This window comes from Cydia fagiglandana, chromosome Z (genome assembly GCF_963556715.1).
Source record: "Cydia fagiglandana chromosome Z, ilCydFagi1.1, whole genome shotgun sequence".
NCBI classification, from domain to species: domain Eukaryota; kingdom Metazoa; phylum Arthropoda; class Insecta; order Lepidoptera; family Tortricidae; genus Cydia; species Cydia fagiglandana.
Window position 1 is genome coordinate 18172203 of NC_085959.1, and position 26320 is coordinate 18198522.

Genomic DNA, 26320 nt, shown 5'->3' on the forward strand with positions numbered 1-26320 from the left:
CCTGTTCCGGGATGCAAACTATTTCTATACCAAATTTCAACGAAATCGGTTCAGCGGTTAAGCGTCAAGAGGAGTTTAAAAAAACCGACCAAGTGCGAGTCGGACTCGCGTATTAAGGGTTCCGTACATTAAGTCCGACTCGCGCTTGACTGCACATTTCTAATAGGTTTTCCTGTCATCTATAGGTAAAGAACTATTTTGTGTATTCAGACAGACAGACATACAGACGCACGAGTGATCCTATAAGGATTCCGTTTTATGCTTTTGAGGTACGGAACCCTAAAAAGATTTTTTTAATTTTGTGGAATGTTTTCCATGTTAAATGGATTCAGCAACCCAGATTTATACGAAAACGATACCATACACGGCCTAGCACCTTCACTGATGTAGATATATCAAGATAAAATTGAGAGCCCTAACTAAACTTTCAAGAGCGGATATCTCAAAAACTATTCAACATATCGAAAAAATTGACTGAATAAACTTGTAACAAATTAAATTAACTTTCATTTTGTATAAGTGGCCATGTCGCTAAGATGCATAGTTTCCGAGATATAATCGAAAAACCGGAAATGGGACATTCAAAGCCCCCTCTCTTCCCCCCGCTCAAGGGCTACGGCCGGGGACTTTTGATATGTTCACCTCCTAACTTGTCCAAACCAAGTTACAGAGTCAAAAATTGTGTTCCGAGCATTTCCCTCTACAACTTTTTTGAGCATTCGTTGGCTGACCTAAGTAGCTTATTGCATTTCTTTAAAAACTTTTCTGTAAAAGGTTGACGGGTGTTGGGTGTTTATATGGTTTTGGTCGATTATTATCATTTGCATCGCCCATGATGACTTACTAGAATTACTTACGAGCACACGAGACACTAATAGTAGTTTGACAAACCTTGGTTTTCAAGAGGTATTTTATATTGACATTTGCTGTCACAAATTTGCTGTCAGATTTAGTCGCAAACCGCACGCAAAGTGCACACAAATGTGTCGACACCTTGTTACGGAAAAGTGTACACACGGCGACGACACTTTGTTTCGAAACAATTCTAGACACATTGTGTGGACTCTGTTACGACACATCTGACATTTAGTTACCACTTTGATGATTCTGCGACTGGAATGGTTATATGGGCGGGGTCGTGGAGCAAGCGATCAAGGCATGATACACAAGCCCATACTGAACAACTTTTACTATGGGACCAACTCCGAAATCGCGAAAAAAAAAATTGGTAGTTTCATACATTTCGGCCGATCACATGTTGTCGTGTTCTATGGGAAGGCCAGTTTTTTTTCGCGATTTCGGATTTGGTCCCATAGTAAAGCCAGCGATCAAGGCATAATACAGTGATCGGCCGAAATGTATGAAACTACCAATTTTTTTTTCGCGATTTCGGAGTTGGTCCCATAGTAAAAGTTGTTCAGTATGGGCTTGTGTATCATGCCTTGATCGCTTGCTCCACGACCCCGGAATCACCCTGTATACATATAGAATAATTTTTAAGAATAAAAAACCAACTTCTATGGGACTCGATGAAAGATTATGGTAGATGGTGCACTATGTAGAAAAGGAGGTAAAACCACCCACTTTTCTAGTAGCATTTCGTTTCTGTAAGGCTCGCAGTTCTAACCTAACCTAACCCACTTTTGTTCGGTCCTGTGAGGATCGCAGTTCAAACCTAACTTAACCCACTTAACGGCGCATGCCGTGCGCTGTACGGGGGTTTGAGCGGGAGGGGTTGAGGATCAGTGCATGATTCAAACTTTACCGGTCGCCGTTGTAAGACCTAGGATTTACCATATCGGTGTTGGTAAAAGCCCGAAGTAAACAAGATTTAACATTTCGGGCTTTTACCGATCGGCATCGGTAAAACCTAGGTTTTGCCGGACTTCGGGCTTTTACAGTGACATCTATATACCAAATTTCAACTAAATCGGTCCAGCGGTCTAAGCGTGAAGACGTAACAAACAGAAACATGGATGGATTGGCATGGATAGTTGATTACGTAAACATAGATTTAATAAAAAATTAGGTATCAAATATGTCGATTAGGTCGGCCAAGATGTTTCCAGAAAGAAAAATATACCGATAGCAGCGCCACCAGGTCCAATTATTTTTCAAACCATCCATATGTACACTACTTCTCCAGAAAGCGCTGGAACAGGTAGCCCCTTTTGCTTGTATTGTGCATCTACTTACAAATAGCCCTCATTTAAGGCAGTCTATTGTGACGGACGGGTAGGTACTTACGGAACCATAGATTTAGATTCATTTATTTCTCAATAAGTATTATATACATGTTTTTATTACAATCGAATATTAAGATGAATACCTACATATCAAGATCGTCAAAATATCTACAAGATTAATTAAATTATTTATAGAATTACCAGATAATATAATTGAACAGTACATGCCTTAAACATTATTAATTTTCAATTTACAGATAAAATATAATAGAATTACTTAAACAGTTAAAATTATATGTTTGCGGTGGAGTCAGTAGTCATTATTTAGGTATTCCTTTACACTGTACAGTGTCTTTTTGAGTAAAAATTTCTTTACTTGGTGACTGAAGGTGTTGAAATTAGTTTCGGCTTTAGTTTCTTTTGGCAACTTATTATATAATTTTTGAGCCATTATCTTGGGGCATTTTTTGTAATATTTAATCTACATTTTACTGGCATCAGATTGTCTGGATACCTTGTTGGGCGTATACTGATATCCCTAGCACATACGAATTGACTTTGGTTTCTTCTTACATATAGTAATACTTATCTCGTAAATATATGTTGATACTGATGTTAGAATACAAGGTTTTTAAAATGGTCCCTATAACTATCCCTATACTTTGCGTTGGCTAAGATCCTAATTGCACGTTTCTGCATTTTTAGAACTCGCTCAAAATCTGTTGCATTTCCCCATAACAAGATTCCGTATGACAGGATTGAGTGGACATAAGCATAGTACGCTTCCTTTAGACTATCACTAGAGATAAGTGTTTTTAACTGCTTAAGGATATATACACCTTTTGCTAATTTTCCGCAGATCGTATTTATATGCATCTTCCACGAAAGGGTAGAATCTAAATCAAACCCTAACTAACCTTATGTTTTGGACACTCTGGATTGTTACACCCTTGGAGGTAGTTATTTCAATCTTATCAGATTCTTTTTGCCACGTACTGAAATTCATGATATGCGTCTTATCAGAGTTTAACTTAAGACCATTCGTTTTAATACAGGTTTCTAATTTCGACAGAATTACATTTATTTTATTAACTAAATTTTCGTCCGGTTCGGCATTAACAATTATTGTTGTGTCATCTGCATATTGAATTATTTCAGCATCGATATGTAAGTTAGCTAAGTCATTTAAAAATATAGAAAATAACACATTTCCTAACGATGAGCCTTGTGAGACTCCTATTGTCATTTGCTGTGGTTCAGATTTATAACGCTTTCCGTCAACTTTAATTTCTACGGTCTGTTCTCTATTTGATAGATATGAATTTAATAGTTCAGCACTTTGACCTCTAACACCGTAAGCGTGCAGTTTAGCCATTAGCAGGGAATGGTTAACAGAGTCAAACGCCTTTGACAAGTCTAAGAAAATGCCAACTACTCTCTTTTTATCTTCGAAGGACTGAACAACACTCTCTATGAATCTGTGAGTTGCTGCAATGGTAGAACGACCGGGTCTGTAAGCATATTGTGCATCCGACAGGGCATTATTCTTTTCAATGTGCTTAAGTATATCCTCTGACATTATTGACTCAATTAGCTTTGATATTGTGGGCACTATGGTTATGGGTCTGTAATTACTAAGATCCGTTTTATCACCTTTACCTTTATAGATGGGACACAAACGAGTTTTCTTAAGGGATTCGGGGTAAGTATTCGAGCTTAAAATATTGTTAATGAGGTATGTTAAATGGTCAGATCAGTGTTGCCAACTCGGATTTTGAAAAAATGCTAGACTAATGTCTAGATTATGCCAAAGTTTTTTTAAATATATGCTGAAAAAAAATGCAAATTTGTCACTTGAAATTAGACACTTAAAACACATACTTTTTTAAATTTTGCCACCTTTTTCTACTGACAAAATCTGCTTGACCAACTTTATATAGACCGTCGACGGCGACGTCCATCCGTCCACGAAAGTCAAAATTCATATAAAAATATGAACCACATAAGGCGATGGCGCATATTGTTGCTGCCAAGGTGCAAACTTGGCTAAGATTAAATTATGCTAAAAAATATGCCAGATGCTGAATGGAAAATTTTGGTGCCAAAGCGAGTGAAAATATGCCAGATCTGGCATCATTTATGCCAAGTTGGCAACACTAGGTTAGATAGAGCAGTCATTGTGTCAAATAGCAGTTTTCCTGAAATGTCATATATATCTTTGGTATGTGATCTTGATATTTTGTTTTTTGCCAGTTTTATTAAGTCTTCCGGACTAATTTAGGAAAATTTGAATGGATTCTGGGTATTGCAATAATTAAAAGTCAATTGTTTTATAGCTTCGTCTTCATCCGGCCTATTATTAATGGCTAGATCATTCCCTAATTTTACAAAGAAGATATTGATAACATCAGGTACCTTCGTGAAGTGGATAGACTGATTAGTGTCTACGTCCTTAAGATTCCAGTTGAACTCTTGTTTAATATTGTTACATTCTTCTTTAATTATACTCCATATCTCTCTTTTAGGATTATTTGGATTAGCTATGCTTTCCTCGATGTGCTTTCTTTTCAAGTCTAGTAAAGTTGCCTGCATTGTTTGTTTTTTGTGCTTTATATTATCCTCAACGTTTATATGTGCGAACTGCCTATTGAACAAATGTAGATCATTAATGTCTTGTTGTATGTTAATTATAGCTTCCGTTATCCAAGGTATTTTATTAGCATATTTCTTTTTCACAAGTTTGGTGGGCATATTTATGTTCAAGTTATAGACAATTTTTCGCATAAAATTATCAAAAGTTGTGGGATTATATGAGGAGATTTCATTCATACACTGAGCATGGCCCGACCCGACATGCTCTTGGCCGGTTTTATTTTTAGAAGCACGGAACCTCTCGCTTGCGCCTCAAGACTGATGGCGTAACTTATCCGAAGGGTAAAAACGAGATCCTATTACTATGACTCCTCTGTCCGTCTGTCTGTCACCAGGCTGTATCTCATGAACCGTGCAGATAGCTAAACAGTTGAAATTTTCAAAGATGAAGTATTTCTGTTGCCGCTATAACAACAAACACTAAAACAGAATAATATAAATACTTAAGTGGGGCTCCCATACAACAAACATGATTTTTTTGCCGTTTTTTGCGTAATGATACGGAACCCATCGTGCACGAGTCTGACTCGCACTTGACCGGTTTTATTAAATTAACACATGTCTTTAAAACTCCATTATTACCGACAAACATTATGTAGCCGTAGTTTAACAATAACAATATATTAATACAACAAAGTAACTAAGAAAGCTGTTGCATTCATTTTATTTGTAAAAGTTTCCGTGAACACCAGTGTCTTTCAAGTTATTTACCGCAAGTCATTTGGTCCCTCTTTACTGATACCTTTTCTTTAAGTCTCACTGAAGATAATTGCGACCGTGGGCCATGAACACTTGAACAGGTGGCACGCGTTGCAAAGCAAAAACCAAGACTGCGGCACCATTCTACAATGTATTATGTAAAATCGTGACATCGCACATCGGAACACATGCCCACAATATCACGACATACGCAATGTGCGCTAACAACTTTCTACGACTTTTCGTTAGTATAAAAGTTAGTGACGCATTAGCTTTTTGTAAATGTTGGCAAGGCGCGGACTGCAATTGGGTACTTTCCTATACTTCAAATAAATTATTTCACACCGTGCACGAAATAAAGCACCAGATAATTATTAGATAACATAGATAGCAATTATTTTAAAACATAATTTATATTTAATAAGATAAAGATGGAAGTATAAAAATAAAAAGTAGGTGAGTTGACTGTGACGTCACTACACAAGTTTTCATATAAATTTCATATTAGCAAATCGTTTTGACAGTTCTAAAAAAGAAGCTAATTTGACTAGTAGAAAAGTAGCCAATTGCACTCGTGGAATGCGCGTCGTGGGTGCAGCAGCCCGCCAAGGCCACGCGGAAGCCGGGCGCATGCAGCCAGTTGCGGCCCGTCTGCGCCACTCGCCGCCACTCCGACGAGGCTGGAATCGTTAATAGTCGCCGGGACAGGTGCAAACTAACAGATCCTACAAACCAAATAAAAATCTAAAAACTTGATTTCAACTTTTATTTTATGCATTCTCGTCTGGACGGTGGTTTTATATCACTATAATACGTAAGTGTGAGTAGACTTTAACATTATGCAGACAGGCATTTATTTAATTGTGTTAAACATAAAATAGAGATCATTGGATTACAATAAAAATCTTAAATATCCCTATTATGTATATATGTATGTACAGTTTTATGAATTGACAAGTACACTCTAAGTAGGACTCGGTTACATATTTTCGGAGAAATCGTATTACCTTCCGGGATTATCAGTTAATTTCCTCTAAACGGATTAATGTGTTAAGGAAACTTAATTCATTAATATTGTAATATTTGTAAACACTAGATGTTTCTCACTAAAACTATTCAATACAAAATTAAACACATTGTCGGCCTAAGTCGCAAACCTCGTAACTCCTCCGGGGGTGTTACGAAGTTTGCGACTATAAGTATTGTTACCCAAGGTAGCAATTACTAATTTCCTTGAAATGGAGTTACGAGGTTTGCGATTTAGGCCGACGACATGTAATCTATCACTATTAGTATTAGGTACCTACTCATCAATCTCAGTTTATTCTCTTGTAAATAGAGAGCAATAAATAACAATTAGGACGGATTCTAAATCACATTATCTTACTTAAAATATATAATTATATATATATTATTATTAAACATCAGGTATCTACATCAAAATGGCGACGGTACACAGTTAACATAATCTTACAGACCATGTGTGACTGTATGTCATGACATATGTTAATATGAAGAACTTAAAAGTATTGTCACAATACTATTAATACATTTGCAGTACATAAGGCGCTACTTTGCCGGATCAGTGCCATAATAAGCTCATTACGCAACTACGTCGAAAACTTAAAGGACCATGTACTGTAATAGTAGATTACTACAGAGGCCGGGACAAAAGGGGTTGCCGGCCGAAGACATATAGACTGAGGTGAGAGGATAGGTCTGAGGCCGACAACCCCTTTTCACGCCGAGGTATGTATAGTGCTTTTCTCAAACATGCAATGAAATAAAAAATCCACAAAACCAAAGTTAATAAAACTTATAGAAAAAACTAAAAGTAAACTACACCCAAAATATAACAACACGTACCTATATCTTTATCACGCGTATGTTTTAGACGAGTCGATTTTTACTACCCGTATATTTTCATGTACATATCTTTTATTTTTTCGCCTTGTATCCGTCTGGCAGTCGTTTTCGTCACATAAGTTTACATAGTCTTTCATGTTGATATCATGTTTCACATACATCGTCGCTTTATGCATGGAGTAAATAAGTATAATTTCCACAGTGTTGACGATTTTGTAGTTACTTTCATTTCTTTAAAATATGCCACAAAACTGTTTCTAATAAACTGTAAGCCATTTTCTTAGTTTCTTAAATAATAAAATTGCCATAAGCACTTGGCGGCGGGGGCAGCAAGTTATTTAAAATCAATTCTGCTTACGCTGCCAAATTCAACTCCTACGATTACAATTATATTAATTTCATTATTTCGACGGAACTCAAATTAAAGTAAAAAAAAATCAACAACGCACCATAAATTCAATAAAACAGAAATACAGAATGAACATTTTTCAACGTTGCCTCCATAACAATTAATAGTACATTACTACAGAGGCCGGGACGAAAGGGGTTGCCGGCCGAAGACATATAGACGGCCGAGCGAAGCGAGGCCGGATAGGTCTGAGCGCGGGCAACCCCATTTCCCGCCGAGGTATGTATAGTGCTTTTCTCAAACATGCAATGGAATAAATAAAATAAAAAAACCACGAAACCCAAGTTTTATTTATAGAAAAAACTAAAAGTAAACTACACCCAAAATATAACCAACACGTACCTATATCATTATCACGCGTATGTTTTACACGAGTCGTGTATTTTTACTACCCGTATATTTTCAGGTATCTTTGATTTTTTCGCCTTGTATCCGTCTGACTCTGACTGTCGTTTTCGTCACATAAGTTTACATAGTATTTCATGTTGATATCATGTTTCACATACATCGTTGCTTTATGCATGGAGTAAATAAGTATAATTTCCACAGTGTTGACGAATTTGTAGTTACATTCATTTAAAATATGCCACAAAACTGTTTCTAATAAACTGTTAGCCATTTTTCTTAGTTTCTCAATTAATAAAATTGCCATAAGCAACCATATACATACTTCGTCTTTGACTTGGCGGCAGAGGCAGCAAGTTATTTAAAATCAATTCTGCTTACGCTGCCAATTCCAACACCTACGATTACAATTAATATTAATTTCATTATTTCGTCGGAACTCATATTAAAGTCAAAAAATCAACAACGCACCATAAATCCAATAAAGCAGAATGAATATTTTTCAACCTTACCTCCATAACAATTTAAAAAATATAACTACGCGTGTTTGAGTAGACCTTTTTACCGCTAACGTTTAGATTAAATATTTTAAATGTTTTTATTTGTGTAGTTAAATTTATAATTTAAAATTATAGAATGTATTATTTATTAAGTTCATGTTGATTTTATACAAATAAAACTGCAAATTATAGAAACATTGCTTTTTGTTTTTTTTTTTATAGGCGTAGTGGCAGAATGTCATTACGAACCATAAAGCAAATACTGCCTCTAGTTTTTTTTAATGGATGAATGCCACGATGCTGTGGCACAAATATCTGTGAAATGAAAATTAAAAAAGAGGACTTTGCCGGCCTAGGCCTGCAAGATGTGTATGAAATTCCATTAACGACCTTTTGTCCTAGCCGCACCTGAAACGTCATACTTCGCAGCCTATTATAAGGAACATAACATCAATATTTCATTGCATGTTTGAGAAAAAAATATAACTACGCGTGTTTGAGTAGACCTTTTTACCGCTAACGTTTGGATGAAATATTTTAAATGTTTTATTTGTGTATTTAAATTTGTAATTTAATATTTAGTCTGTTTGAGATCCTGAGAACGGTGAAAAATAAAGATACTACTGCTAAAAATACGTGTGATATCTCATTAGATTCGTCAGTTGTTTATAACCTTTGATATTTTTTGTGTGCTAATACACGCTTCGAATACATTTTTCTAGACATCATGACGAATCTAATGAGGTATCACACGTATTTTTAGGAGTAGTATCTTTATTTTTCACCGATTTCAGGATCTCGAACAGATTAAACTATAGAATTTGGTTGATAATGTATTATTATTATGTTCATGTTGATTTTATACAAATAAAACTGCAAATTATAGCAAACATTGTTTTTTTTTTATAGGCGTAGTAGCAGAGTGTCATGTCATTACGAACCATAAAGCAAATACTGCCTTAGTTTTTTTTAATGGATAAATGCCACGATGCTGTGTCACAAATATCTGTGAAATAAAAATTAAAAAATAGGACTTTGCCGGCCTAGGCCTGCAAGATTTGTATGAAATTCCATTAACGACCTCTTGTCCTAGCCGCACCTGAAACGTCATACTTCGCAGCCTATTATAAGGAACATAACATCAATATTTCATTGCATGGTTGAGAAAAACATTGTACGATACATTGTGTGAAAAGGTAATTCGCAACTCCAGTTGACTTTTAACACTCCCTTTGGTCATGTTTTAATTTATAGCCGCTCGTTGCTATTTTACTATTTTTCGCACCTGTATCGTATCGAGCATTTCGAAATATAAATATAGCATTATTATGAATCTGAATATGTCTATATAAGGTGCTACTTTATTAGTTGCAGATATTTATACAGCTGATGGTACTCGGTTCCTGGAGTATATTTAAGTATGAAACATTATAGCTTATACAATGTTTTTTTGGAGAAAACTGAAAAACAAATTTGCTACGTAAAAACACCCTGTTAATGTGATTATTAAATGTGAACTCATTGAACAGATTCTAGGACCTCTTTTACCTAACGCCTAACTGTCTGGCCACTTCACGTCGATAAATCAAATACTTGATTGTCAATGTCATGTTATTTGCCGTCTAATTGTGTCGTTTGCATAAAAATTATTTTGAAATGCCTTACCGCTACACAGACGATGATTATTTTAACATGGTAACATGTTATCACGATGCAAACTACAATGCACCCGTATCCAAGAACTGCAGCCTCAGGATTATGAACCACGTGTATTATTTTTCCAGTGGCTTAGGAGAAACTTCAGACGTAACATACTGTGGACCGACGAGTGTACCTTTACAAGGGTGGGATTGTTGAACCTGCACAATTCACACTTTTGGTCGGAAGTGAATCCCCACTTGGCTCGCCCTGATCACTTCCAAACTCGCTTAAGCGTCAATGTGTGGGCAGGGTTACTTGGAGACTGTTTGTTGGTTCTTAATCGCCTAAATGGAAGGACGTACCTACGATTCTTACAAGAAGACCTACCGGAATTGCTAGAGGACGTACCAGTCGATCTTCGTAGGGGGATGTACTTTCAACAGGACGGTGCCCCCGCCCATTACGATCGTAATGTAAGAAGGTACTTAACGGAACAATTTCGATTGCGATGGATAGGCCGCGGTGGGGCCCAAGCAGGTGCATTAAACTGGCCAGCCCGCTCACCAGATTTAACCCCGCTCGATTTCCATATTTGGGGACGAGCCAAAGATTTGGTGTATGAAGACGACGGTCACACGATCAGAACATCAGAAGAATTACGGGCTCGCATTACCAACGCTTTTGGAATCATGAAAAGGGAAAGAGAGATTTTGTTGCGTGTGAATAGAAACATTCGAAAGCGAGCATTATCGTGTATTGAAAACCAGGGTCGCCATTTTCAACAATTTTTGTAAAAAATTATGTTAATAAAAGTTTTCTTTTGTTCATGCTTGCTTTTAAAATTCCTTTCACTCACTTATCAAAGGCTAGTATTAGTTAACTACCCTAATGGCTGGATTTTTATTTTCTTGTCGATTTTTAACACGCAGGTGCAATTCCCCAGTAGGTATTATGTCCTTCAATTTCTTCCACTGATTTACTAAAAATTCAGTACAATTTTGTTGGGATTATCCAGCGTAGAATAAGGAACTCTCCGTACCCACCAAATTTCATTCAAATCTGACGCAAAAAAATCGAACAAAAAATAAAAATCCGCTTTAGGAACAGAAAGTTGAATTCCCAAAATGTTTACTTTTCCATCCTAATAACCTTTTGCAGTTTTCCCGCCGAACCATAATGACATTTAAGACAAACAATTATTGACATGAGGGACATGACAGATAGTGTTAAACGTCTTGTCAGTTAAATGCACATGGTGATTATTTTTAGGCGAAATTATTAATTAATTTTTTGTTCGGTAAATTAAAACCAAAAAAAATATAATTAAATATTCTTAATTTCTATTTAAAGTTAATTGTTTTAAAGTAAAGTATCATCTGTTAAAATATCTGCAACTAATAAAGTAGCACCTTATATATGTTAAAATAGAGTGTATTTTTATCTAATCAACACATTTGTCACTGCAATACGAGTACATAAGGTCAAATAAATATAATAAAACTAAAGGTTCGTCAGACATTAATGGTAAATATTGGGAAAATAAGGTGTTTACTTTTGACCAACTTCTTAAAAGGAGGTTCTATGTTCGTGCGTAAGTTCATTGTTCTATGATAACAGATAATTCCGCGCCACAATATCGGATTTAACTATTATTATTTGTAGTTATTATAATTCAAGTAATATTTATTTTAAATCTCCAAGTGGTCCTAACATTCTAAGGTGCTCAGCTTGTATGCAATGGCCTTCCTACTCTATGAGTCAAACCTAGGGCTACATGTATATTGCTGTTTAAGGTAATTCTGGGTGTCGCTGTCATTTTCAACAATAGCTGGATTAAACTGACGGGACATCGGGGCCCCTAAATGTGGTGGTAAAAAATAACTTGATATGCCATGGCACAGCTTGAAGGTTTCATGCATTTAAACGGTCTCAAATAACTAAAACGTACTACTGCTTAAACTAAGAATTAATCGGCTGTTACAAAAAAGTCACAAGTAATGCATACGTGATTTTGTCAAGTTCGGATGTCAATTCCAAAATAATAATCGTTATTTACATATATGTATTTGAAATACCTTCATAATCCGGGGACGAAAAATAAGTACTTGGTATTTAAGACAAAGTACCTGTCTGTTAACAGTCAAACTAATGTACGCTTCACTGAATGTACGTTGCTCCTTTAGTGACCTGCGCTAAGTTAAGATGAAATAACAGGAAATACCTGTAAGTTACGGGCAAGTGAGTGGGGAGGTTTACAGGGTGTTATCGCCAGGAGTCGAGGCCGGCGGCGTCGCTGGGCGGCGAGGAGGGCGCGGAGTCAGGCTCGCGGGCGCCGCGCTCGCCGGCCTGCCGGCAGAACGGGCACTGGCCCTTCGTCACCAGGAGCACCTCGTAGTCTTCCAGGTAGAACAACTGCGCAAGCGAATGATTATGCTCTCACTAAACATACAACAACTCGATATTAAGTTTTTCTTGAAATACATTTTTGTTACAAGTTTTATCATCGACTTTTCTTTCAACAGCTATCTACCTACTTCATCGAGTGTCTTCTACTCCCACCAAAAACATAAAAAGTTCGTTAACAGTTTCGCTAATAAGTTAGACCTGGCTGGAAACCAAGTTCTTTCAAAGCCCCTTAGACCACAGCTCCTGTCATGTCCTTATTAGACATACCCCAAGTAGCACAGATAGCTCTATAACTACTCACTTTTAGTTCTATCTAACGCTCTGTGCGTATTAAGACACTTATAACAGCACACTCGTGGTCCTACAGCTGTATAATAGATTTCAGTGATATTTATATAGCTTAGGGCTGATTAAAAGCTGCATTACGGCTCTGAAAACTACCATTAATACGCAAAGAGTGATATAAAGGTATATTTGCTACGAACCTATACAGCTTTAAGGGTTATCAAATGCTTTAACCGTTATAAGGTCTGTTTAGTGGATAAAATTACGCCATGTGCTGTATAAGGAGGTAATTGTGGACTTTTATTACGTTGACTTATTAAGGGAGCACAAGTGAACTATTATGAAGCTAATAGACGTATAATGGAAAACATGTGGCACATTATACAGCTTTTCGCTTAACATGTTTACCGCTAAGCAGCTTTTATTACGCCGACTTTTAAGGGACCACGAGTGAACTAATATGAAGCCAATAGACGCATAATGGAACACCTGTGGCGCATAATACAGCTTATCGCTGAACGTGTTTACCGCTAAGCAGCTTTTATTACGCTGACTTTGTAAGGAAGCACGAATGAACTATTATGAAGCCAATAGACGTATAATGGAACATACGTGGCGCATAATACAGCTTATCGCTGAACATGTTTACCGCTAAGCAGCTTTTATTACGCTGACTTTTAAGGGAGCACGAGTGAACTAATATGAAGCCAATAGACCTATAAATGAAACACATGTGGCGCATAATACTGCTTATCACTGAAGATGTTTGCCGCTAAAGCAGCTTTTATTTTGCTGACTTATTATAAGGGAGAACGAGTGAACTGTTATGAAACCAATAGACGTATAATCGAACACATGTGGCGCATAATACGGCTTAGCGCTGAACATGTTTACCGCTAAGCAGCCTATTATACTACCATTGAGACTGTGTGTATAGCGGCTATTTAAACATTCACAAGATACCTTATAACTGTTTAGAGGTTCACTAGTGTATCGAAAGAACGACTTGGACTTTATAGTGGTTCATTTAAGTATCTTAATCAGATATATAACAGTCGTATGCTGCATATTAGAATTTTAACGGTTCACGTTGCTTTTCAACATTGACCGCCATTTTATTGTATATAACCTACAAAATTTAAATTACTTTTCCAACTTTTAGGGGCAACAATAACGTTTTGTGCATGAGTTCTTAACCTAAATCACTAGTTTAGCACTTCCTATAACGTATTATTAACTTTTTATCTCATGATTCCGTCCAAACCACTAAAATAGTTTTTACACAATAGCTTATTTATATCATTAATTTAGATAAATCCTGATTATTCTCGTGGCGCATTGAAATTTTCTTAGATAATGTATATATATAATGTCAATAAACTTGCATTCCCAAACATCTTTCTCACATTAATATATAAAAGATCATATACTAACATTTAACTAAACACTTTAACAAAATGACTTATGGTGTTGTTGCGCTAAAGGTTTTTGCTTCAATATAAATATGTTTTTTAAGGCAGAGGTGTAAAAGTATGTTAATAATTATCTTTTATTCAGCCCAACGTCAATCTTTCCCGGTATTAGGGCGCACATGTGACATATTAACTGAATAAAGGGTAACTGGTGGTCTCTTACCCAGTCAATATACACTTCTTATAACTCCTGTTACCCCTTATAATTCCATTAAATTGCTGCTACAATGCTCTTAAACAGCTATGTGAACTTAAGGCTGCATAATTTGTGCCCATTTAAGAGTTATAAGTGTGAGGGGGCAGATGGGAGCCTCACCAGGATGATGGAAGGTAATCAAAGTCGGGAACCAGGGCGATGATGGGTATTTATTAATTATATAAAAAGGCACCTGTAACAATACAGGTTACGTGTTAACAGAAAGGTATGTATAAAAACACTTTCGTAATTCAGAAGGTTAGAAATCAAATAACTTACAATATGTGCCTTGGTGATGATGTAGATATATATCTGGAAGGTGTGCAGGGCCACAAAACGAGCACTAAACTGAACTGCACGCACTTATGAATTATTACGTTTACTAATAAAAATCACACTTAAACGGTCGTGTTTAGAAACTTGGGAAGTACAGTCTGTTAGATAAAATGATGTTTATCGATCAAAGTATGTGATCGAACTGAAAATAAAAATCATTGAATGGAATTTGGAATAGGATTTGAATTTCAAAAAGGAATTTAGAATTTGTATGGTGCCAGAAATAGTATGAAGGTCGATAGTGTAACGCTTCGTTACACGCACCGTTACACTACCGGGGTCGCCCTGGAAGGGAAAATCCTGGGGCTTATGGCCAAAGGATTTTTCCGTAATGTAAATATAATGTAATGAATATGGGTATGAGTGATAAATTTAGAAGGTGGGGATGTTATATACAATGTTTATCATACAAGAGAGGCGATTTAAACATGCATACCAAAGGTCATTCATACATCATCTTATAAAATTTTGGTTAATTGTTTAACCAAAATAAGTTTCAATAGAGTACTCCTTTAAGTAGAGGACGTACTCATTAAATCGCTCTCCATTAGTATTAAGGCTTATTAATCAGTAACCACCCGCTGAATATTAATGAATCTAAATATAATATCTACAATAATGTGTACCTACAAAGAGTACGATTGTTGAAATTTATTCAACAAAATAATGCCGTATGGAATGTAGGATTACTACAAAATATCATAAGATAATTCCTTAATGGAATTAATAAATGTACTGTACGGTACGTATGTACCTAAGTACGTAAATATGAACGTTATGTCAAGGGAAGAAATATATAAATAAGTATTGTTCTAACTCTGGTAGAGTTAGCTTTGAATAACGTTATATGAACGTAATATAACGTTATATAAATTAAATAGTATAAATGAACGTATAAATTCGTACTAAGTAGGTATGTACGAAATGTAATGAGTCCGAAATGTATAATGGGGATGAGATATAATTATAAATGTATAACATTATATACAATATTTTACAAGTTAGGAGCTTAGGAGAAAAGTAGCTAAGTTTGAGCCAAATAAGAATCTAATTAAGGAAAAACAGTATATTATTTATTTTAGAATTTTGGGGAGAGGTTTAAGGTCTCTAATATGCCATCGTCCGAGCATTTTGCCGGACATGTCTTGTAGGACATATACTAAGGGTGATATTTTTTTTAGGATAGAACATTTAATAAACTTGGGTGCAAGTTTAGCAGAATAGTGTTTAGGAGAATTACTAATTGCGTAATTTCGTTTCCAGACGATGTCATTTTCGTTGAATTCGAAATGTTGGTGATGTTTATTATACGATGAAGAATTGGTTTGGTGTGCTCTCCAAAGACGGGCTTGTACTTCGGAGAAGACAGGCTGAAGAAGACCAAGATTATCAGCGTATTCGTCTCTGGGCGCGAATATAATATCATCTGTGAGATCAGATTTATCGTATGCTGATCCACATGTGACTAATTCGCGACCAAATACAAGGAAAGAAGGAGTATAATTTGTTGTTTCATTTACGGAAGTATTAATAGCAAATTGTATCTTATGTAGGTTGATATCCCAATTCCTGTGGTCATCCTGTATGAATGAGGATATTGCTGTGGTAACAACTTTATTATATCTCTCCACGGGATTTGGTTGGGCGCATTTAATTGCGCAATAGTGTATTTTTGGGATCTGATAGGAGTGGAATAAATCCGTTGTCTCTTGACTAACGAATTGAGGACCATGGTCAAGAATTATGGTCTGTGGGATTCCGTACACTAGGAAAACTAGGTTTTCTAGAATATGAACGATTACTGATGACGTAGCACGTTTAATCGCAAAGAGGAGGCAGTATTTTGAAAAACAGCAAGTAACGACAAAGATGAATCTGTTGTGTTTTAGTGTAGTAGGCAAGGGGCCGATCAAATCTATTGAAATGCATTGAAAGGGTCGAGAGCATTGCTTAGGTTTACCCATTAGGCCAAGTTTTAGTTGGGTTTGGTGTTTGCAAGCTAAGCAAGTCTCGCATTTGGCAATAAAATTTGAAATATCTTTGTACATTCCTGGCCAAAAATATTTCAATTTAACTTTATTGTATGTTTTAAATGTTCCGAAATGAGCGCAAGTTGGGGTGGAATGATTTTCTGTGATAATGGGTATTCTGTACTCTAGTGGGATAACTTCTTTCCAATTATACTCAGATTGGAGTAACGAAGGGGTTTTTGAGTATCGGTATAATTTATTATTATGTATTATGTAATCTGGAGTGGTGTTGGGGTTAGAACTGCATTTAGCGTAGATATTATTATACCAGTCGTCATTGGTATTAGAACTATTGTAGTTAATAACGTCTACTGAAGGTAAGCGTGATAAAGCGTCAGGGATTAGATGATCTTTACCACGTTTATGTTTAATTTCGAAGTTAAATGTAGATAGACGAATACTCCAGCGGGCTAGACGTCCGGTTGGATTATCTAGATGGAGAAACCATTGTAATGCGGAATGGTCTGTGTAGATTGTGAACTTTAAGCCGTTGTCAAGATAGCAACGCCAATGTTCTAGGGCTAGTAAGACACTTAAGAGTTCTCTTTCTGTAATTGAGTAATTTCTTTGGGGACCAGTTAGGGATTTGCTCATATAAGCAATGGGTTTCTCAACGCCATCAAATTCTTGGGTCAGCATGGCACCGATGCCGAAGCTGGATGCATCACAGTGGACTGCGAAGGGTTTTGAGAAGTCTGGGCAAGCAAGAACAGGGGTAGAGACTAGAGCTTCTTTAATGGATTTAAAGGCATTGTCTTCTAGTGATGTCCATTTAAATGGTGGTGCTTTTTTGGAAGTGGAGGTAAGTTTAGTTAGTGGTGCAACCTTTGTGCTGAAATCGGGGATAAAGCGTCTATACCAACTTGCTGTACCTAGGAACTTTTTAACTTCTCGAGGAGTTGTGGGAGGTGGGATGTTAAGTATTGCCTTAACCTTGTCAGGATCTGTTTGAAAGCCGTGTTCATTAACTATGTAACCAAGATATTTAAGTTCTTTTTTGAAAAATGAACACTTGGGGAAGTTTATAGTAATGTTGGCTTGTACTAGCCTTTGGTAAACTTTATTAAGTAAAGTGATGTGTTCATCGAAAGTATTACTTATGATGATAATATCATCTAAGTAGGTAAATACTGAGTTATCAAGGTTTTCAGAAGGGAATAACGCATCCATAAAGCGTTGTTGGGTAGCAGGGGCATTAGTCAATCCAAAAGGCATTACGCGAAACATGTACATGCCTTTTGAGGGTACATGGAAACTAGTTTTAGGTCTATCAGAAGGGCGTAGGGGTATTTCCCAAAATGCTTTTGCTATGTCTATCGATGATAGATATTTAGCATTTTTTAGATTATCTAGAATGTCAGAAATGAGTGGGAGTTTGTAGGCATCTTTGCGCGTAATCGAATTTAGTTTACGGCTGTCGATGCAAAAACGCCATGTTCCATCTTTTTTAGGAGTTATTATGACAGGGTTTAGCCATGGGCTTTCACAGGGTTCGATAACATTAAGCTTTAGCATTTCATCAACTTCTTTGCATAAAGCTTTTTGTTTCTCTGGAGAAAGCCTATAGCATCGCTGTTTGATTGGTGGATGGTCACCGGTATCTATGTGATGTTCAATGAGGTGGGTTCGTCCTAAGGGTTTGGTTTCTGTTGAAATATTTTTAAATTTTTCAATAATAGTATCTGAAATTAACTGTTGAGTTTCAGAAAGGTTGTCATAATTAGTGATGTGTTGGTCGCAGGTGGAAATAACTAGGGTATCTATATGTTTATCAGAATATGACGTTATGTCAGGTAATATGTGGGGAGCTATATTGAATTTTCTCCAAAAATTTGTGCCTAGAATCAAGGGTTGCTTTATAGTAGGGATAACATGAGCGGTAATAATAGCCACAATATTTTTGTACGAAATTGGTAGTTGAATTGTACCAATAGAGTATATAGGGTAGCCGTCGGCTACAGAGCCTACGACTTTATGGTCGTAATTTATGGTAAAATTGTGGGATAAGAGAATTTTATGGGAATTATTTCCGAAAATAGTTAAAGCACTGCCACTGTCTAAGAGGCCACATAAAGTTAAATTATTTGTTTGGATGTTGACATAAGGTCGTTCATCGTATGGATCTTGAGTGAAAAGTGCTGATGTAGTATTGTATGATGACATAAATAATTTAATGGTATCTAACCATTGGTTCCATTCTGTAGCAGTAGTTTTATTTAAGTTACTTTTCTCCTTTATGCGTTTTTTGGGAAATTTATGGCAAACTGTACATTTTGCAAAAGTGACATTTTGTTTGCCACAGCGGAAGCATACTATATTTTTACTTGTACAAATATCTAAAGAATGATCGTTTGTTCTGCAACGCGGACAGGAGTAACGTAACGTAGAAGGTGGTGTTGTTACAGTATGGACCGGTTTATTAAATGGGAATGGTGGTATGTACGGTTGGGAAGGGGGGGTATGGTTAGAATCTTGTTGAATGTTGGTATAGTTGCTAGAGCTATAAGTAGAGGTAGTATTACAGCTTTCGTACCATTTGCACGATTGGAATAATGTGTCTATAGACGTAACATCTGTAGGAACTAATCTGGAACTGTAATAAGGGCTCATGTTTCTACGGAGGATATCTATTTTTTGTTTTTCAGAAAGGGGTTCATGTAATTTGGAAAAGAGGGCTTCCATGGCTGAAAAATACATTATTATTCGTTCATGTTGTTTTTGTTTATGGGAATGTATATTTTGTAGTAAGTTGTGGTCATGGTCGTGCAATTCGAAATCTTTTAAGAAGTGGGTTTTAAATGATTTCCAATCTGTAAGGGTTGTTTTCTTTGACCTATACCAATCTAAAGGAGTGCCTGATAAAAAATCGTATATATATTTGTGTAAGCGTTTGTCGTCAATGTTACGCGCTATTGCAAACTCTTCGATGTTTCGAATAAAATCATAAGGGCAACTATCGCCTTTATAGTTGAATTTTTTAAAATCGCTTGGTTTTGCTTCAGAGAGGTTGGTTAATTTTCGAGCAAGTAGGTCTAAATTTGTGGAATCATCTATCAAAGAGGTTGCTGACGCGTAAGTTGACGTTGTTGTTGACGGTTGTGACATGTTAAATTTTGTTTGACATTTTGACAAAAATTCGCATATTTTCGAATAGTTGTCAATAATTTCTGGAGATAATTCAGTGGTAATATGGAGACGTTCTATTCTGTTATATAAATGAAATAAGAAAACCGCTATTCTATCGTGCTTCGCTTGGTTGGTGGTCGCAAGCTGTAGCTGAGAAGAAACTATTGTGAGGCATCTGCTAATTTCGGTGATATCCTGTTCAAGATCATATGGGCTGGAGAGATTCGAACACGGGTCCGCGAATAAATTTGGAGTGAGGAGCTGTCTTAAATCATCAGCTTGCGCGGTGGCTGGGAACTGAATGTTCCTGAGTTTGAGCTCATAGATGAGTTCAGGTTTATTTAATAGTGCTGGATTCATTGTTTATTAAAGTGGATACCTATCACGAAGAGAATAATTGATGTTATCATTATAAATAAAATATGTAGTTATTAAATTTTATTTTTTATTGAATCGAAAGGAGAAGTTTATTGTGATATTAGGCTTAGTTGTGTATATTTATTTAATCGGGTGAAGGATAAGCTATCGGATTATCTCCAACAGTACTGCCGTAAGTCAGGATTGGTTCGCACTTCAGTGACTCGAAGGAGTTTTAAAAACACTTAGGATTGAAACCAATTTGTGAGATTTCAGTGGAAATCTTGGATTGTGTAATTGTATGTGATAGATGTTTTGTGTAATCACTATGTTAAGAGTTTTGTTACGTGGCGCGACAAAAAGCGTTGGACGCTGGCATAATAGGGATTAGAAAATAGATATAGATAAATTGGTATAAGATGATGAATGATGACAGATGTATATGTAATTGGTTATTTAAGGGGGGAATTTTGGTTAAACGGTTGTGGATTAGATAAAAGGTTGGTTGTAAAATAGAAAATTAAATAAAATGATGTTAGGCCGAGAGATATTGCGAAAATTTGAGTTGGGTCGACTATAACCTTTTAGAATTTTGAAAAAAATCTTATGCTAACTATTACAAGATATATAAAATTGATAAAAAAAAAATATGTCTTCAAAAAGTAGCAGGCGTCGGCGTGGAGTAGGAGCACGAGCGTAGCGGAGGAGGCACGAAGAGAAGGGCTGCTCTGCGTCGTAGGGCGGGTGGGTTTGATCACGTTGATGGCGCCAGTGTGAGGGGGCAGATGGGAGCCTCACCAGGATGATGGAAGGTAATCAAAGTCGGGAACCAGGGCGATGATGGGTATTTATTAATTATATAAAAAGGCACCTGTAACAATACAGGTTACGTGTTAACAGAAAGGTATGTATAAAAACACTTTCGTAATTCAGAAGGTTAGAAATCAAATAACTTACAATATGTGCCTTGGTGATGATGTAGATATATATCTGGAAGGTGTGCAGGGCCACAAAACGAGCACTAAACTGAACTGCACGCACTTATGAATTATTACGTTTACTAATAAAAATCACACTTAAACGGTCGTGTTTAGAAACTTGGGAAGTACAGTCTGTTAGATAAAATGATGTTTATCGATCAAAGTATGTGATCGAACTGAAAATAAAAATCATTGAATGGAATTTGGAATAGGATTTGAATTTCAAAAAGGAATTTAGAATTTGTATGGTGCCAGAAATAGTATGAAGGTCGATAGTGTAACGCTTCGTTACACGCACCGTTACAATAAAAGCTGAAAAGAGGATTATACAGCTCTTATGCAGCTTTTTTTATTACAGCTTCAAGCGTATTCGTACTTCATTATGCGGCTGCTATACAGCTAATCTGTGCTACTTGGGACGTTACTAACCGACTCAGAAATAGTCATTGTCAAGTTGGTGAAATAGGCGCCAGGTGTAAACAATAATAGTAACAACCACAGACAGGACATCCTCCAGACTGAGCATAGTAGCGTTACCCCCTCTGCCACAAATTTACTGTAGTTTTACTCCATTTTCGAGTCAAAGTGTCTTTGTGTGATGCCCGTGTCTTTGAACGGACCAATCACGGCACGGGACTCGCTCACCTCGTCCCCCGCACCTAAGTATTTCTGGCAGCATCGGTTTCATGAAATAATTAAACTCCGTCTAGAGCAGGGCTCTCCAAACCCCGGCCCGCGACACGTTCCAATCCGGCCCGCTGACACCCAAAGCGTCCGGCTCGCGGGAGTACAGCTAACAGCAGCAACCAGATCCCGCCCCTCGCCCCCCCGCCGACGGTTTCTGAAAGTTTCTGAGGCACAATATGGCCCTGTGGTCAAAAAGTTTGGAGGTCCCTGGTGTAAAGGATTCCTAGTGTATGTTAACAACTGACCGAGGGGCAGTGCGGGCACGGTATGACAGGCAGCTCGGGCAGCATGTTGCGGTAGAGCAGCGGCGGGAGGAGGTCGCCCGCGCCCGCCTGCACCACCACCACGCTCGCTGGGCTGAGGCGCACCAGTACACTGCGGGAGCATACCACCGGCCCGCCCTCTTCTTCCTGCGACACACAAAGTGTAAGTACCATGTTTAGAACCATCTTGCAGAGAAGATAAATTAATATTATGGGGCAATTTTACACAGATCGACCTAGTCCCACAGTAAGCTCAAAGAAGAAGATAAAGAAAAGAAAAAAAAAGAAAGAAAAGAAAAAGAAAGAAATAAAGGAAAAGAAGAAGATAGAAGAGTTCTTTGTAGATGTATTTTTATACCGAAGTTTATTTGTTAATTTTAAGTGTAAAGTTCTTTGGCAGCTAGAGTTTTCATGGCACGTCGTGCTACGTCAAGTACGGACAACGGACCTAACAATATGCATTCTTACTGACAAGTTTGTGCAAATTTAGCGTGGTCTATCTACTACTTTCTTACGCAGAAACGGAACATGCAAATGTAGATCTCGTATGAAGAAAAGCTGGCTGTATGACGGTACTTAATTTTTGTAAAAGAAAACACTCGCCCGCGAAGAGAACACTTTTTCATCAAACTCGTTGATCGCCAATGCCTTAATCTATTATCAGATTACCAATTTCTTTGTCCAATGTCAGTGCGTCTAACTCTCGCATTAAAGCAAAATTTTACCCGCAATACACATTGGACAAAGAAATTAGATAGGAATACCACCATCTATATTCAATTGTTAACATCGAAGATTGATTATTCTGACCTCATCAAACTTGTCAAGAAAGGGGTCGTACTCGTCGAGGTCGTGGTTTATCCGGAGCACCTCGGCGCCGCCCGTGTCCTCTTGCGCGTCGGTGTCAGCCAGCGACGTGCGCTCTATTAGCTCCAGCGCTTCTTCATACGATATGCCTTCCGCGGGCACAAACTGCACCAAGGGCAGTACATCTAGAAATACAAGGTTCAATCATTCGATATGCATTGTGTGATCGGTGGTTCAGGATACATTATATTATGATTTAAGTGTTCTTATTTCGTGGCTTAATTTCTATTCCACGTATTGACAATAATAACTGATTACACAAACACACAATCACAGAGAGAATCACATAGGATGAAACTCGATGGATACTCGATGGTTTTAGGTCCCACTGGGAGTCGAGGGTAGTCTGGTTTATCTACACAGTAGCCCATTATTGGCGATTGGCTACACAATTATACTCCGCGCATTCTTATTTGCGTCATTTGACACATGTCACTCACAACACAATACAACGTAAAATGTCTCGCACATCGAAATTACAAAGGAAGACAATTGCACTGCGAACGTTTACGTTCTACGTCTTTTATTTTATTTTAGGGTAGGCCGGACACCACCGTTATGAATCGGTAGTCGTCTATGTAAATCGATATGAATTTTTCATTTTTCTTTTAATAAAAATAAGGAAAATGTGGATAATTAACTGTAAATATGCATATATTTATCGTCACCAAACAGACAACAAATTTGACACAGAAATAACATGAATAAAATTTAAAATAGATCCCCAGTTAGTTTTGATTTTGGCGATGGGTGCGACCGGTCGGTGTATTAAATGCATTTACCTTGCGGGAAAACCATATAATTCTAGCTTTATTTATAATAAATCTCAAATAAAAATTCATTCGATACCTCAGTCTACGTGCCATCCAATCGTAATCGCTTGCTGTGACAATCGATTTGGGTTAGTTACATCTCTATGTATATACGTCAGTCATAATGTGTCAAATAACGCAAATAAGAATGCACGAAGTATACGATTATCGGCACGCATTCCTTTGATGTGCCGACAATTCACCGATTGTTCCCTATTACAGGCAACGATGGCCACTTACATACGCTCCCTACACAATGGCCTGAGGCACGACCCTGCCCGCCACGGAACACACGCTCCGAGCGTGCCGTGGCTGAGGCGAGGGCTGCATATTATGTAAATAGCTGAATGCTGACCATGCGAAGGCAGCGAATAGGCAGGTGTGTGCTTGCAGTGGAGACAGCGCAGCGCGGGCGTGGGCGCGGCGTGGCGGCGGCAGCGCCAGCACAGCGGCGACACGTCGTCGTCGCGCCCCTCCGGCGACCCGCCCGCTCGGCTCTTCAGTATCAACAGCTCTACGCTCTCCTGCATGAATCATGAATCATATTTTTTCGTAATTAGTTCCTCTATTTAATATTTAATTCAATAACATATTCTTATTAGTTGTTCAAACGGAGTGACATAATTTATGGCATTACTAGGCGTACCCAAAATACAAGCTTACCGTGGGGCTTAGTCAATTTTTGAAAGTACCTAATAATGTCCCGTAATATTTAATCATTTAAATTCGGTGCAAAATATAACTACATTTCTTCATAATACCAAAAAGAATAGATAGTATAGAGGGGTCCTGTCATTGTAAATATTGTAGTCACAGTAAATTTACTGTGATCTATCGACACACGACTAAAACTCAAAATGAAAACGTATATTTAGTATAAACGTAATGATTTTATTATTTTTATATAATTTTGATCCATGTTCATTCACTGATAGAGTCCGGCTAGCCAAAAATTGTTGACAGATATTTCGTTGTTGTATCACCTATAGGCCTGATAACAAATTATGAAATCCCTTTTATTATTGTCGGTACACTTGTATTGGTTCTGAAAAACACAATATTCCAGCTATACTCATAAGATTTAACATATACTTGGTCAAGCAGATCTTGTCAGTAGAAAATTTGAGAAATGTAGCCGCGAAGGGATATCGTCCCATAGAAACTTTGAATTTCGCGCCTTTTTTTACTGACAAGATTTGCTTGACCAGCTTTAAATAATTGTATTTTTCTCAAAAATGGACGACAAAGTCGACTTTGCCGTCTAAAAAATAGGTCGCGAAGCGCGGAGTTTATGGTCAGTCAAAAATTAAAAAGTTAAAAACATTGCAGTCTCGATTTTGGGACTGCAATGTTGCATACAAATTCCATTATTTGTCGAGTTCCAAACTTTTTAAAAGTTCAAATGGCCATATCAAATGAAGGCACAGGCCCATTAAACAGCCAAACAGATGATTAGTACCGCGACTATTTAGTTGTTTCAAATAGGTTGGCGTATTTTCGGCAGAAAAATACACTTCTATTTTTTTATTAAAAAAAATAAAAAGGCGGCAAGGGCTTTTCTCTGTGAAAATATATACGTAAGAACGTTGCTTTTGTAAAATGTTTCTATGATATTTATGTTTCTTGCACCATTTTTGAGAAAAGCACTATATATGACTCGGCTGGAAGGCTACTTGCTGGCTTCGGATTCAATTAAACGGACTCCCAAGGTCGTCCGTTTAAAACGAATCCTCAGCCTGCAAGTAGCTACTTCCGAGCCTCGACAATAATGTACTATTATTATAGCTAGTTTAAACCTCGCGCGAAAACACCTCGCGCGAAAACGCCTCGCATGCCATTTATGACGTCATCAATTAGTTGGTGGTAGGGTGGTAGACATTGTTTACATAGAGTTACGAATTTCCCTTGAATCCGAATGATATTGTTAATTCAGCACCATATATTACGATTAGGGATGATAAATAATCACAATAACTCATTTTACACAAAAACTCTCACACGGTTGCAATTTAAGATGAATTATTAAGATACATGTAAATTTTGAGTGAAAATCACCGAGCGCCGTTTTTACTTTTTAATTTTTTCTAGTTATGACAGCCAACATGGCAATGATAGGAACTATTTGGAGCGAAAATCACCGAGCGCCGGTTTTGAAAATGAAAATGAAAAATGTTTATTTGTTAACACAAAGGGTACAGATGTAAA

The 26320-nt window shown here is 37.1% G+C and overlaps 1 protein-coding gene across 1 annotated transcript in view; it reads right to left on the reverse strand.

The window, feature by feature from the left end:
• Positions 1–6289: 6289 nt before the first annotated feature.
• LOC134679321 (intraflagellar transport protein 122 homolog) overlaps positions 6290–26320 on the reverse strand; it is a 52864-nt gene continuing 32833 nt past the window's right edge. The window contains exons 20-23 of the mRNA XM_063538226.1: positions 24471–24639; positions 23247–23428; positions 22419–22583; positions 6290–12710 (exon numbers count right to left, since the gene is read on the reverse strand). Of these exons, the coding sequence (XP_063394296.1) occupies positions 12561–12710; positions 22419–22583; positions 23247–23428; positions 24471–24639 (666 nt within the window). The 3' untranslated portion in view covers positions 6290–12560. The remainder of the gene's footprint in view (positions 12711–22418; positions 22584–23246; positions 23429–24470; positions 24640–26320) is intronic.